General features: G+C 44.6%; 2 protein-coding genes across 2 annotated transcripts; one reads left to right on the top strand and one right to left on the bottom strand.

The window, feature by feature from the left end:
- Positions 1 to 938: 938 nt before the first annotated feature.
- On the bottom strand, positions 939 to 6,137 carry zic4 (zic family member 4). Its single transcript, XM_029147073.3, has 2 exons — positions 4,040 to 6,137; positions 939 to 2,229 (listed from the first exon to the last, which is right to left on the bottom strand). Exons 1-2 carry the CDS (start codon positions 5,193 to 5,195, stop codon positions 1,790 to 1,792), a joined length of 1,596 nt encoding a protein of 531 aa, XP_029002906.1. The 5' UTR covers positions 5,196 to 6,137; the 3' UTR covers positions 939 to 1,789.
- Positions 6,138 to 8,311: 2,174 nt separating this feature from the next.
- Positions 8,312 to 11,988, top strand: zic1 (zic family member 1 (odd-paired homolog, Drosophila)). Its single transcript, XM_029147074.3, has 3 exons — positions 8,312 to 9,873; positions 10,312 to 10,475; positions 10,911 to 11,988. Exons 1-3 carry the CDS (start codon positions 8,913 to 8,915, stop codon positions 11,106 to 11,108), a joined length of 1,323 nt encoding a protein of 440 aa, XP_029002907.1. The 5' UTR covers positions 8,312 to 8,912; the 3' UTR covers positions 11,109 to 11,988.
- The last annotated feature ends 1,311 nt before the right edge of the window (positions 11,989 to 13,299 follow it).

Raw genomic sequence — 13,299 nt, 5'->3', positions numbered from 1 at the left:
TTTCCCAGCACAGCTTCCCTTCTCCCGTGGCTGCACATTTCACGTGATCCTTTAATTTCGAAAACTTTTATTATTTTGTTGTACTAAAATCTGTCTGTTTGAAAAGCCCTGCAAATTTTTGTCAAAGCTTTAATAATGAATTTACACGCCTATTATTAGAATGTGCACTTATTATTAACATTAGAGTCTAAAATATGATTATGGTTAAATGTATCTATTGAGCAGTCCGGCCCTCTATTATGGTGGAGACAACTGCGTTTTAGCGGCTTCTCCTTTGATTGTCGTAAAGTAGGCCTGGAGCAAAAGAATATATTTTTCTTCTTTATACTGCCCCAGTCTGCGGTATAAAGGACATAGATTACCGTTTCCTACCCCATGGGAAGCAAATATTACATTCTTTAGAGCGGTCTTTTGAGTCCACGGACTTGGCCCCATATCATTTGAGTTTGACTTGGCTATTGCTATAGAAATCTTAATTCACCATGAGGATTCACCGTCGTGAAAAAATGGCTCTTTGTACAAGATGGTCTTTGAAGTCTGGATCAGAATATTGTAGCCTTTCATCAAACTCTGCCCACGTCTGCAAACCAGAGCTCAGCTGAGAAAGTAAGACTTAACACAAGTGGAGCACAGTTTAAGCCCCCCCCCCCCTTTTTTTTTACAGAAACATTTTAGAAAATGAACTTTTAAATGTAATGTAAAACATCTTTCAATGAATTTTATGGCTTTGTATTTTGGCAGTAATTTGAATCTGAAAAGCAGACGTGGTCATGTTTGTACTGAAGCTCCTCTAAGACGCTGTGTGTTCAAGGAACAGCTGGTTTTTAAATCAAAAAATGTTTTAAACATGTGACATGAAACATATTTCGCGCGTTTTTTCCTCAAATAAGACATTTTTAAAAATACATAAATTTCATAAAGCCAACATAGCGCAGCACTTTTCACTTTAGTCATACAAGATTTATTCCAAATACTCACAAATTACAAGGCAATTCGGTTCGCATTTTGAGTGCAGCTCATTTGCAAATATTCAAAAAGGGAAAAAAAAAACATATTGACGACAATGATACAAAATCACAAAATTTTCACTTGAATAAAACATTTAGAATTTCACGGTTGTATATCAAATACTGCAGAATTATGCAACAGTCCAATCGTTGACCTTTTGCACAAATGGAAAAAAAATGCTGTAAACGTAAAATGTTTGTACAAATAACGGCAGTCATCGACGAGAAACCGCTCTGAGACAGATCCTTACAAAACTATCAACATCAACACATCGAAACTTACAAAATTTACAAATGTACATTTTGCCCTAATTCAAACATGCACTTTGGTTCGATAATAGAAAATCCTTCAATATCAGATTGAAAAATAAATAAAAACATATTGAAGTCGAAACTCGAATTTACAAAATAACTTTACACCAACATGCCTAGCCTAAGATGACGTACCACACAGTCTAACGGATTTACACGACTCTCCCCAAGTGGACCGCTGGGCCGTCAGGGCGCACAGGCACCGAGCCATCCACTTTGAATAGCTGGGGTTTGAAAATATATCATTTTGTGCCTGAGAATTAGCACGTCTCTAAGGTTTGTACACTTTTCTCCCATTTGCGGTCAGAATGCGCGTGTTGGCTCTGGGGGTCTGTTTGGTGGCTCGCCCAAAAACAAGGGACCAGTGGAGCTTCACGGGCACAGGCACCAAAGCCAAGCCATTTTTAATAGTTCGGCTTCTCAAACGTGTTTCTGCCACTTCTGGCACCGCGCGCTCGAGTCCAGCCGCGTTAGAACGCGTCCCTCGGCTCTGGGTTTCGGTATGGCGGCTCGTCGGCGGGGTCTGGCGTGGACGGCCCGCTGGGTGGTGTTTGGGCGCCGCTGGCACCCGAACTGTGACACACGTACCATTCGCTTAGGTTTGCGGGCTGCGAGGAGCCCACCGGCTCTGACAGCACCGAGGAGCCCCCTGGCTCCCGGCCCAAGTCTGAGGAGGGCGACACCAGGGACGGGGTGGACGACTCGTAGCCCGAGCTGGGCGGGGGGGACTTGCAGTGCACCTTCATGTGTTTCCTCAGGGAGCTGGGGTGCGTGTAGGACTTATCGCAGCCTCGTACTTTGCAGTTGTAGGGCTTATCGCTGGTGTGGACGTGAGAGTGCTTTTTCCTGTCACTGCTGTTGGCGAAGCGTCTGTCGCAGCCGTCAAACTCGCATTTGAAGGGCTTCTCACCTGTTAACAGCGATGGTGACAATAAATAAAAGATTTTAAAGCGTGACATTTGATGCTCACCACGTTATTTATTTTACGAGCCCATGACAGCCAAGTCGTGTCAGTGGGACTGGTAGACAAATATGGAAAGTGAAACATTAATATCAGTGCGAGTATCACGCACAGACTTGAAGTAAACTAGGCAACAAGTATCGAAGTATCTATGCTCAAAATAAATTACTAGGTAAAATAAATACATAGCCTTCAGTCAGAAGGGTATTTTTAAAACTTTGCCTCCGTGGACAGAGCTGGCATGAGTGTGGTGTGAACAGGAGGGGCGAACCCCCACTGTCCTGGGTCTGTACCTGGCGTCTGCACAAATCAAGGCATACGTCAAAACAGACAGGCTATGATCACAAACGTAGCAGGCCCCAAAACAACTGGAAATAATGATAAATGGAATTATTGCCGTCGCCAGCCTTCACCTACTGTGTTCTAAGACAATTATGCGCTGCTGTATCTGAATACTGAGCGCGGTTACTGACTCGGTCTAATTTTGCGTCTTAATAACAAGTATTTCTACCTGATTATGACAAGGCAAAAAAAGACAATCTGAATAAATTACGCGGAAATCATCCACTGCTGATTTTTCTCCTCCGATTAAAGCTTTTGAGAATATGTAATTGCCTCTGTCTAATTACACTTGCGGGTTGAATATCAATTTGACCTTCAGCTGTTGGGTTGAGAGAGCCAATCAAAGAAATTAGTGTAGTACAAGAAACCGTCGAGGAACAGACCCCAGGGGCAGCCCCAGTCATAACCACACTTTCGGATAGGTTTTAAACATGATACCAAAGACCAGGCCCCTTGGGAGTCAACACACAGAAATAATTTAACAGATTTGTACTTAGGTAATGTGAGCAAATGATATGAATAATACATAGGGTGCAGGAACGAAGCAGAAGGGGGAGTGCCGTGCAGCAACCGAACTGTATTAATTTGCAAGTCTGACTCGACATTTTGAGGCCTTTCTCTCTCTCCCTGCCTCCACAGCCCTTCACTGGGTCACGGAGGCAAGCAGCCATGTTGTCCAATTATATGTTTTTAAAGCTAAATCACGGGCTTCTAGCTGCATCCTGCAGGTTAAGTTGTTATGGATGAAACTCCAGTGTGTCTTATTTTAGCCATGGGCACTTGTCAACTTGTTGCTTTGATTACACGCTTTGCAAAAAGCATTATTCGTTTTTCACCATGCACACAGTTATAATATTCTGTCATAAAGTCAACACTAGGAATTTCATACTCTACATGTGTGAATATACCTCCGAAGCTTTATTATCCTTCATAAAGATATTACATGAATGAAACATCATCATCTGGTCATGTGTGAAAATGCACCTTTCTAACTTTGCTGTCAGTCATGTCTGCCACGCACTAAGCAACTTGGACCCGACGTGTGCCTCTGCCTTTGTGCTGTGGTGTAAACAAGAGGTTGAACCGTCAAACGCATGAGTGAGCTGTACCATAATCCCCCAAAGCTCAACCTTTGTGGAACTTGGAAGCCCTGACGCAACTCCAAACAAACAGGTGGCCGCGTGCTGATGTGGTATCAGCTGCTTGATTAATTGCCACGGACAGTCAGAGGAGATTTTGGACGCGTAAAATTAAAATGAGGCAAATGACGGACAAACTAGAAAATTACGCACGGCATCAGTTAGTTCACGTGCACTATTATGCAAATTTTATATCTGAATTTCAACACGCGACTTCACACATTTACAATGCTTCGTGGTGCTGTTTCGACATTTTTAATAGAAATAGAGCCACTCACCAGTGTGCGTCCTTTTGTGAATCTTAAGGTTCTCTGATCTTGCGAACACTTTTCCACAGCCGGGGAACGGGCATGGAAACGGTTTCTCACCGGTGTGCACTCGAATGTGATTCACAAGTTTGTACTTCGCTTTGAATGGTTTGCCTTCCCTCGGACACTCTTCCCAGAAACATATGTGGTTCGCCTGCTCCGGTCCTCCGACGTGTTCCACCGTCACATGCGTCACGAGTTCGTGCATGGTGCTGTAAGTTTTGGAGCAAAGTTTCTTCGGCGAGTGCTCCGGCTCCAGCCACTTGCATATCAGCTCTTGCTTTATCGGCTGCCTCATGTAGCGGAAAAACGCGCCGGCTCCGTGGTGGTGGTGAGCGCTCAGATTCATGTTTAGATTCAGCCCACCGTAGCCATGCAAAGGCGAGGCGGAGAACGGATCAGCCCTGGAGCTTGCCACTTGACTCAAGTGATCAGACCTAACATACATTTCTCCAGGTAGTCCTAACCTTATTTGTCCATTCAACGCCTGGCCACCCGGTGATCCGCTCGAAGGCTGGTCGTGATGGAGTCCGGAGAAGAGGGTATGGTTCCCAGCGTCGGGGTGATGACCATAGTGTCCGGGATAGCTACCTGTTGTTGAGACGAACATTCCGTGGTGTGAGGCTGAACCAGCAGTCTGGTCAGTCAGTACCGGCATGGCTTGAGCTGTCAGATCTCTCCGGATGAGAAAATCCCTGCCTGCGGATAGAGCCTGGGCCGTGTGAGACATAGAATAAGGGACCGATGTCGCCTGAACCGGGCCAAAAGCTCCTGTTTGACTGGAGACCACTTCGCTGTGGCCTGCCATATGATGATTGTGGTGGTGGTGATGGTGGTGGGGATAATGATGGGCTGGGCTGATTTTGAGGGCCGCGGAGTGCCCCATGTGTTCTGGCCCGAATGGACTCGGCCCCAGGCGGGGTTCCGCAGTAATCTCCCCAGGGTGCGAGTGAGCCATTGAGTGTGGATGGCTGCTGAACCCCGGGAAGCCTGTCACGCTCTGAGGGGTATGGTGGTGATGATGGTGATGGTGGTGAGCCCCTGCCAAGTCAACTAATCTCAGCGCCGTGTTCCGTTTGGAAAACGTAGGGTCCATCACGGGGCTTCCCAAAGCATCCACGCTCATTACTAACTAATTTTAGAATAACTTGACAGCAGGCAAAATAATAATGATGATGACAAATATATTTTAATCGCGATGAAAAATAAAGAAAAAAAAACTTCATAAAGTTAAGTCTATCTGCAGACTACATGGAATCCCATTCGGTTGAGAGGCAGCAGCAGGACGCTTTGATACTGAATAGAGATTCATGGTAGGCGCTGCAGCCCGTGGAGCTAAACAATCACCCTGCGCTCTAATTGGTCAGAGCTCCGTGATTGACGTCACCAGTGACAGTTTCCAACGTGAAGAAAAATGTCTTAGTGACAGCGAGCAGCCAGCGCGCATGCGCAGTGCCGCAGGCAGCGCTTGAGAAAAATAGTTGTTATGCAAAGGTTATTGTACAAAAACTCTAAAAAGTTGCTCCAGATATACAGTCGTCGTCCTTTTGTCGCAGCAAACAAAGGCTGCGAGGCTATGAAAGAGCAATTTTCCCACTTTGATTGTGCGATTACAAAACAGGCAGGCTCGCAAGACTGCGCATATTGTCACTATAAAAGTTGCAAGGATCATAAATAATGTAGTGATATCTTCATTTCGCCCAGCGACGTATGAAGCCCAACTTTACGCACAAATTACGCACAATACTACGCACGCTACCGATCGGCGTGGGCAAAAGAAGAAACGTGTCCGCCTAAGATGAGGAAAAACTCAACGTGGAAGTTTAAAATAGTCCGAGGTAGAATCCACGAATAGTCGCTTTCATAAATATCCATATCTACACATCCAGTCGTTTGCCTTCAGCGCGTACCGCGGGCTTTGCTCCGTGCTCCGCTCGGTGGGATCCGCGTGTGTACTAAGTGTGAACAGGGCCAGCTGCAGCCATTGTCCCGAGGAAAAAAAATGTAATGGACGGGACCTGTTGTTATGATCTGGGGTAATTTTGCTTTAGACCCAGGACGGCAGCAGATGAGGGTCACAGAAGGTGGTGCCGTTGCAGACTGCAGTTCAAAATAGAACGTGTGTGTACTGTAAGTATCCGCTGCTACGATGCTGGCGCTTGTTTTTCTGCTTTTTTTTCAGCGATTGTTTATAACCCACGACTCGCTGGCTGCTTCAGTGAACTTTGTTTAAAACATCCGCGGACGAGCGTGACTATTTAGAAATTAGTTAGACGCGAGTCTGCGGAAATGTGGAGTAACGTTTGGAGATTACTTTAAACGCAGCACGGTGGACTGACGTGTATCAAAAATTTTAAATCGGTGACTTAAATAGCACAACTAAGTAACAGAAAAAATATTTTCCTTGTCTTGTCCCCATACAAGTCTTAATACAGTATAATTAAAAATTATAAATGCATTGTTTTGTTGATAAAGTGTTCTAACTTTAAGTACACTTTAAGTAAAGCTCGACGCTGAACAGTCATTAAAATTTCAACGTTAGACTTAAATGTTTAATCCAAAGTCAATAATAGGATTTATTAATAACGTTATGACGTGTTTAGTGATCACAAATAATTTGTAGGATGTAAGAAGCTGTAAGATGACTTGAATATTCTGTCCTCACACTAATCATTTTCGTTGATAATAAAGTCGTCTGCAAAAAAAGGTGGGCCTTTGTTTTCTGTCTCTGTCAGAAGTATTAAATAATTTAAGTGAATATACTAATATCATACTCGGACATTAGGCTAATATTTTGTGGTGTCAGAACGATAGTTTCCTCGAATTGACTTGTCAGAATATTCGCAGACAGCGTCATCTCCAGCACGTTAGAAATGCGGTCAATATTTTGAGACATGACAAATACAAAATATGTTTATCAAATGGCCTCTGCGCGCGGGGTTATGAGGCTCACAGCTGCAGCCTTCAGAGGCATCACAGCACCAGCGAAATGCAAAACTTTGAAGTGCTATTTCTGGTCCAAGTTGCACACGCAGTCACACTTGGAGACAAGTAAGCAGGAGAGTTGTGTAAGAGCCTGAACTCCCTCAAAAAACGCCTGAATAGTGCAGAGATGTCTCGTAAAACGTTCCTCTTGCTGCTTTGGCTTAGTTTCATTCACTATAAATCATAAATTGCTGGTAGCCATTTTAAATTCTCCAGCCCTTTAAACCATGACACTGAGCCGCCTTTGTCATTAAGATGCATCTTATATGCACACAAGTCGAATGTGTTACAATCACTGAGAGATAGTAAACCATACCTTCCAATGCATTGTGTATGTATTGATATATTCAAGCTTTTTTAGGCAGGTTTGTCGCCCTGTCTTGGTGCACTTCTGGCTGTATGAACTACTACTCATGATTCTTCCTATTTTCCACCTGTTGAAAGGTCCCTCTCAAGGTACAGTAGACCTGAAGCACTGCATGTGCAACACTTCCCCGACACTGACCTGGGGAACAGGCTTCAGTGCAGAAACTGGCCTAGTAGCCAAGAAGATATTTTAATGGTTCGCATGGCACGTCTGTGCATGTGGCTTTGAACACTAGCAGCCGGAGTTTCCTGCAGAGAGCGCCGCAAATCCCACTTGATAACTTCGACAACCCACAACGTTTTACACACGGCTTACGCATCGCTGGCCTACAGAAAATGATGGATACATTAGACACACTGGTGGATGAAGTTAAATTCTGGCCTTTATATATGTAACCCGTATGAACTAGGGGAGCCGACGAGCATGGCGATGTGGAAAAGCCAAAGCACAGATGTCCCACGGGTGTGAGCTCCAGTTGACTTGGGGAAGGGGATCCACAGAGACGCAGCCATGAAACGCGGAGCGTGCACTGCAGACGCACCAGAACATCAGCTGGGTTCTAGTCAGAGTGAAAGGGTTAAATTCACAATAGCAGGCCTTTAAGAATGAGGCAGGTTTTATATCTAACGTCAGGGTTTCCTAAGTAAATAGGTCAGGATCATCTCCATGTAGCTGCACTGGCACGCACTGAGTGTCCACCTTTGAAGGCTCTGACGCATCTTCAGTTCAACCCTGCAGCATTACATTCTTGAAATTTACAGTTGTGGCTGTTTTCTGCCTTATTTAATGTGGATGAGCAGAAATGTATGTACCTGCCTGAGTTAAACCTTTAGAAATGTTACTAATTGCATCCCTAAATGTTTGCTTGGTAATATAATATCACCGTCTTAACATAGTCTGTGTGGCTGCAGAACCCTGTTTGAATTTCCATTCTGCGTGTTTCTACTATTGTTTTGCTGTTACTCAGCCTTTAAACCAAATTCACAGTCAGCAATCTCACAATATCTGGGACTGATGATGCAAAGAGGCCAATAGAAGTGTGGGTCCTGCACCGTGGATTGTTATTTGGTGAGTGGATGTTATTGGGGGAAAAGGGGCTCAGCCAATGGGCGCGCCGCTCCGGGGCCACGTGACTACCCCCCTCCTCTCCCATTCATCAGGGCTGGACTGTGTTGTCTTTTCAATTCATTTATCTGCAGGAATGATTGCGACTATCAGTCTAGAGCTCACCGCCTGACTGAGGAGGTGAAAGTTGCGCCACAGGAAGATAAACCGCAAAAGACAATATTGCGTGTATACATGATTTTGCGTGTGCATCGGATGAGCGGTATAGGGGAATTCCACGCGTCTTAGAAAGTGCAGAGAAATCGGTGGATTTGAGAGTTTGCTCAGACGAGTGAGGTCCAAAAGATAGAGAGAGGGGGAGGAAGAATATCTGTGCGTGGTTTTTTGATTTCTGCTCTCAGTCGTCTCGGCGAGTCTAGACTGAAGATGCTCTTGGACGCAGGACCGCAGTATCCCACCATAGGAGTCACCACTTTCGGCTCCTCACGGCATCACTCAACAGGCGAAGTCACAGAGAGAGAAGTAGCGTTGGGGATAAATCCGTTCGCCGATGGCATGGGCGCCTTCAAAATCAACCACAGCTCCCACGATCTGGGCTCCGGACAAACGGCGTTTTCCTCCCAGGCACCGGGCTACGCGGCGGCCGCCCTGGGACACCACCACCACCCGACCCACGTTGGCTCCTACTCCACGGCGGCTTTCAACTCCACCAGGGACTTTCTGTTCAGAAACCGGGGCTTCGGGGATGCCACCGGGGCGCAGCACAGCTTGTTCGCCTCCGGGAGTTTCGCGGGGCCACATGGACACTCAGATGCGGCGGGGCACCTGCTCTTCCCGGGGCTCCACGAGCAAGCGGCGAGCCACGCGTCTTCCAACGTGGTCAACAGCCAGATGCGGCTGGGCTTCTCGGGGGACATGTACGGACGGGCCGACCAGTACGGCCACGTTACCAGCCCGCGGTCCGACCACTACGCTTCGACCCAGCTGCACGGCTACGGCCCTATGAACATGAATATGGCCGCACACCACGGAGCAGGGGCCTTCTTTCGATACATGAGGCAGCCGATCAAGCAAGAGCTCATCTGCAAGTGGATCGAGCCGGAGCAGCTGACGAATCCCAAAAAGTCGTGCAACAAAACTTTTAGCACGATGCACGAGCTTGTGACCCATCTGACGGTGGAGCATGTGGGGGGACCGGAGCAGACGAACCACATCTGCTTCTGGGAGGACTGCTCCAGAGAAGGAAAGCCATTCAAAGCCAAATACAAACTTGTGAATCATATCAGAGTACACACCGGAGAAAAGCCCTTTCCGTGTCCGTTCCCCGGCTGTGGCAAAGTATTTGCGCGATCGGAAAATTTAAAAATTCACAAAAGGACTCACACCGGTAAGAAACAATCAGACGAATGTTTTTCTTTTCAAACTGCTGTCAAAATCCAATCCAAAATATGCATGCGATCCGGCGCATTATTTATTAGGCAGCTGGACTCTCCTCACGCCAGCCTGACATGTGATTCAGTGCAGTTGTCGACAGAAAATATTTCATAGGTTATTTTTTTCTTGTTCTTGTGTGTGTAGGTTTTACTTGTATGTTTAAATTTTAATTATTTTACTTAGCGGTTCTAATCAGTTAGTTGGTGTCAATTTGCAAATTCCTACTTAGAATTTAATTTAGTTTAAACTGATTATATAACGGCTCCTATTTTATTGGATTTCACGGTTTATACACGTTGAAAAGAATGAAAAAAAATAACTGTGTCTAAAACAGGCTTTAAAAACATTTTCCCGGTGTTAAATGTTGTGTTTGATTTTTTTCTTGATTTAGGTGAGAAGCCTTTTAAGTGTGAGTTTGATGGCTGCGACAGGCGATTTGCAAACAGCAGTGACCGCAAGAAACACATGCACGTCCACACGTCGGACAAGCCCTACCTCTGCAAAATGTGCGACAAGTCGTACACACACCCCAGCTCCCTCCGAAAACACATGAAGGTAAACCCACGAGGCTTTTATTCCTCTTTTATTCCTCTTGTCGTAATAGAAAATGTCGCGTTTAACCTGTCAGTGCGCAGCTGTGTTATTGCACCATTTTCGACACTGTAAATAATTTATATTGTGTCGCGTTTAGAATTTTATTCCCCGCTTTGCTTTTGTTTTTGCAGCGGTGGAGAAGCATCGGTTAATTTGCTTTGACGTTTTCTTTCTCTCGCTTCTTTCAACCGACAAATCAGATTAAGATCTTAATGACAATAACAATGTTTTGGGGAGTGGTTTGTTTTAGGATTTTTCACATGTCCATAAATGTCAAATTGGGACTTTTAATTTCTCTTGATGCATTTCCTATGTCCCGCATTTGCGCAATAACGAACCGACACCAAAACAACAATGTGCAGCACGGTCCTCACAGCGTGTTTCTCGTCACTGCAGGTCCACGAATCCACCAACCCGGGATCGCAGCCATCTCCAGCGGCCAGTTCGGGCTACGAGTCGTCCACACCTCCCACCATAGTCTCACCGTCCACAGAGAACCAGAGCAGCAGCTCCATATCACCAGCAGCCTCTGCGGTACATCACACAACCAGCCACAGCACGCTGTCGTCAAATTTCAATGAATGGTACGTGTAAATATTTTTTGCAAAAGAAAAAAAGGCGAGAAAAAAAAGAGACTGGAATCAAAGACTTTATAAAGTCAGCCCGTGAAACATGGACTGAGAAAACACGGGAGGCCCAAACGATCAATTAGAGGCTGTTCCTATGTCAAAGAGAGAATGCATGGACTAAAAGGAGCGAGGACAGCCACCAAGTCTAACTTTTGCCCCTCAATATTTCTTTGACTCTTTATTTTTACTGAGAGACTGCTCGAAAGAGATCTCAAAAAAAGCATGCTGTCTGCGGGTAGAGGCCTGAATTTTTGTACATAAAGATTTCGCCAAGTTGGGAAAAAATGTAATATTTTATTTTGTAAATAGTTCTATCACAGTTTAAGGGAATGTGTGAAAATGTGGTCCCTAGATATATGGAAAACGAGATGGTTTTAAGAATATTGCGATGAATAGACTTCATTGAAAAGAATGTTATAGTTGTGTACCAAATGTGAATTATTCAGTATTACTACAGTCTACACGTCGACCTAACCAACTCTTAGTATTAATGTGCTTTTGTAGCCTATTCAGTGCAACATTTTCGTCCAAGGTCCAGTTTGAGTAGCACAGTATCATTGTTGTTATTTAATGTCATGTCGATAAATCGTGTAGTGAAAGCCTGAAATTCCGTGTCAATCTGTTTATGTACGTGATAAATATAAAATCTCTGTCAATTGCTTTGTCTGAAAGGAAGTATTATTACATGTAAGTAGCTCAATTTTCCATATTTATCCGCATGTAAAGGACAGGTAACATGTTAGAAATGATCGGTATTTATGGAGAAATGCGCTCGTATGTAAAATTTAGTTTACAAAAATGTTTGGATACATTTCGTACTATATTAAAGGATTCAAAAAATACAATGATGTAATGCGTTGGAGGTTATTCGTTTCATTAGTGTTTGAGGCTGTGTGGGTTCCTAACGGGTGTAGGTTGAGCCAAAACCTGCCTTTTTGCTCCAGAGATTCTATGCATTTGGTACAGTTTTGATTAAATAGGTGGGACGTGTTTGGTAGACAATTCTGTGTGTGTGTGCATGAATTTGCAAGTGTGTGTGGAACTGTGTGTGTGTGTGTGTGTGTGTGTGTCAGAGGCAACAGCTCAATGGAAGACAAAGGTTGCACCGTGTTTTAAACGCGTTGTCACAACTTTGCTGACAGTCAATAATAAGTAAATTCACTCCCCCGTCTGCATCTTCTGTTTATCCAAAATTAACATCCAGCACTTTGCCCTCCAGTAATGTGCAAATTAAATCGATTAATCACGGCGATTGTTCCTCGGTGTAAACCGGAATAGTTTGCGTTACTTAATTGTTCGGGAATCTAATTTTCGAAATCTAATTTATTTTCTTTCTGCGTTGGTCGAATTCCGCAGATTTAGGGGAGAGCCGAGGAGTCAATGTGGCCCCTCATTGTTCCTGGCTGCAGCTTGCTTGACCGCCCCATTAGGCAGAGATCACATCAGCAGCCGCCAGTGATCATGGTTAACGCTGCCAGTGTGCACGGAGCCACGATCTGTCAGTCTGCTGCTTTGTCACAACTGCCGCTGCGCGCACGCGAAAAGCAGCAGAACCGAACAGCGGCTTTAATCAGAAAAGAATAGGAATTTAAAATAAAATTTAAAAAAACGCAGAAGCAGCAGCAAAAGACGAAGTGTGTCTTTGCGCGTGCGTGTTTCCGCGTGCCCGGCGCTTATATTTATATCAGCAAAAATAAAAACATCCACGACTCCCACCATCTTAGATGATTTGATGAAATGTATTGAAATGTATTCATATTTTCTTTTCACGGACTATTACATTTGGAGATAAATGAAGGATGGTAATAAAATGACTTTTTCGACTCTATTTAACACTATCTATCTGGGTTCCAGTGCTGCTGCTTCACTCATGCTCTGCCAGGGAAAAAAAACGCACTTCTCCTCGCCGTGTGAACCCGTTTGAGAAAGTCACTTTGCAGTTTTACAGAAAAATGTTCTCATGTAACTGGAAATATAAATAGTTTAAAGTGGCTGTGTTAAAACTGGCTCATGTGGTTTTGTAGGCAGACGGCATATTCCGCACGTGCAGCACATTTAAATATTAAGCTGGTGCCACATTGACAAAAGCAGATATGGAAGACATTGGAGAGCAAATCCACGTAAAAACCCATTCATTCGTCATTCGAACGTGAAAA

This window comes from Betta splendens, chromosome 4 (genome assembly GCF_900634795.4).
Source record: "Betta splendens chromosome 4, fBetSpl5.4, whole genome shotgun sequence".
Taxonomy (NCBI): domain Eukaryota; kingdom Metazoa; phylum Chordata; class Actinopteri; order Anabantiformes; family Osphronemidae; genus Betta; species Betta splendens.
The sequence above is the reverse complement of the archived record's forward strand: the minus strand, read 5'-3'. Positions and strand labels throughout refer to the sequence as shown.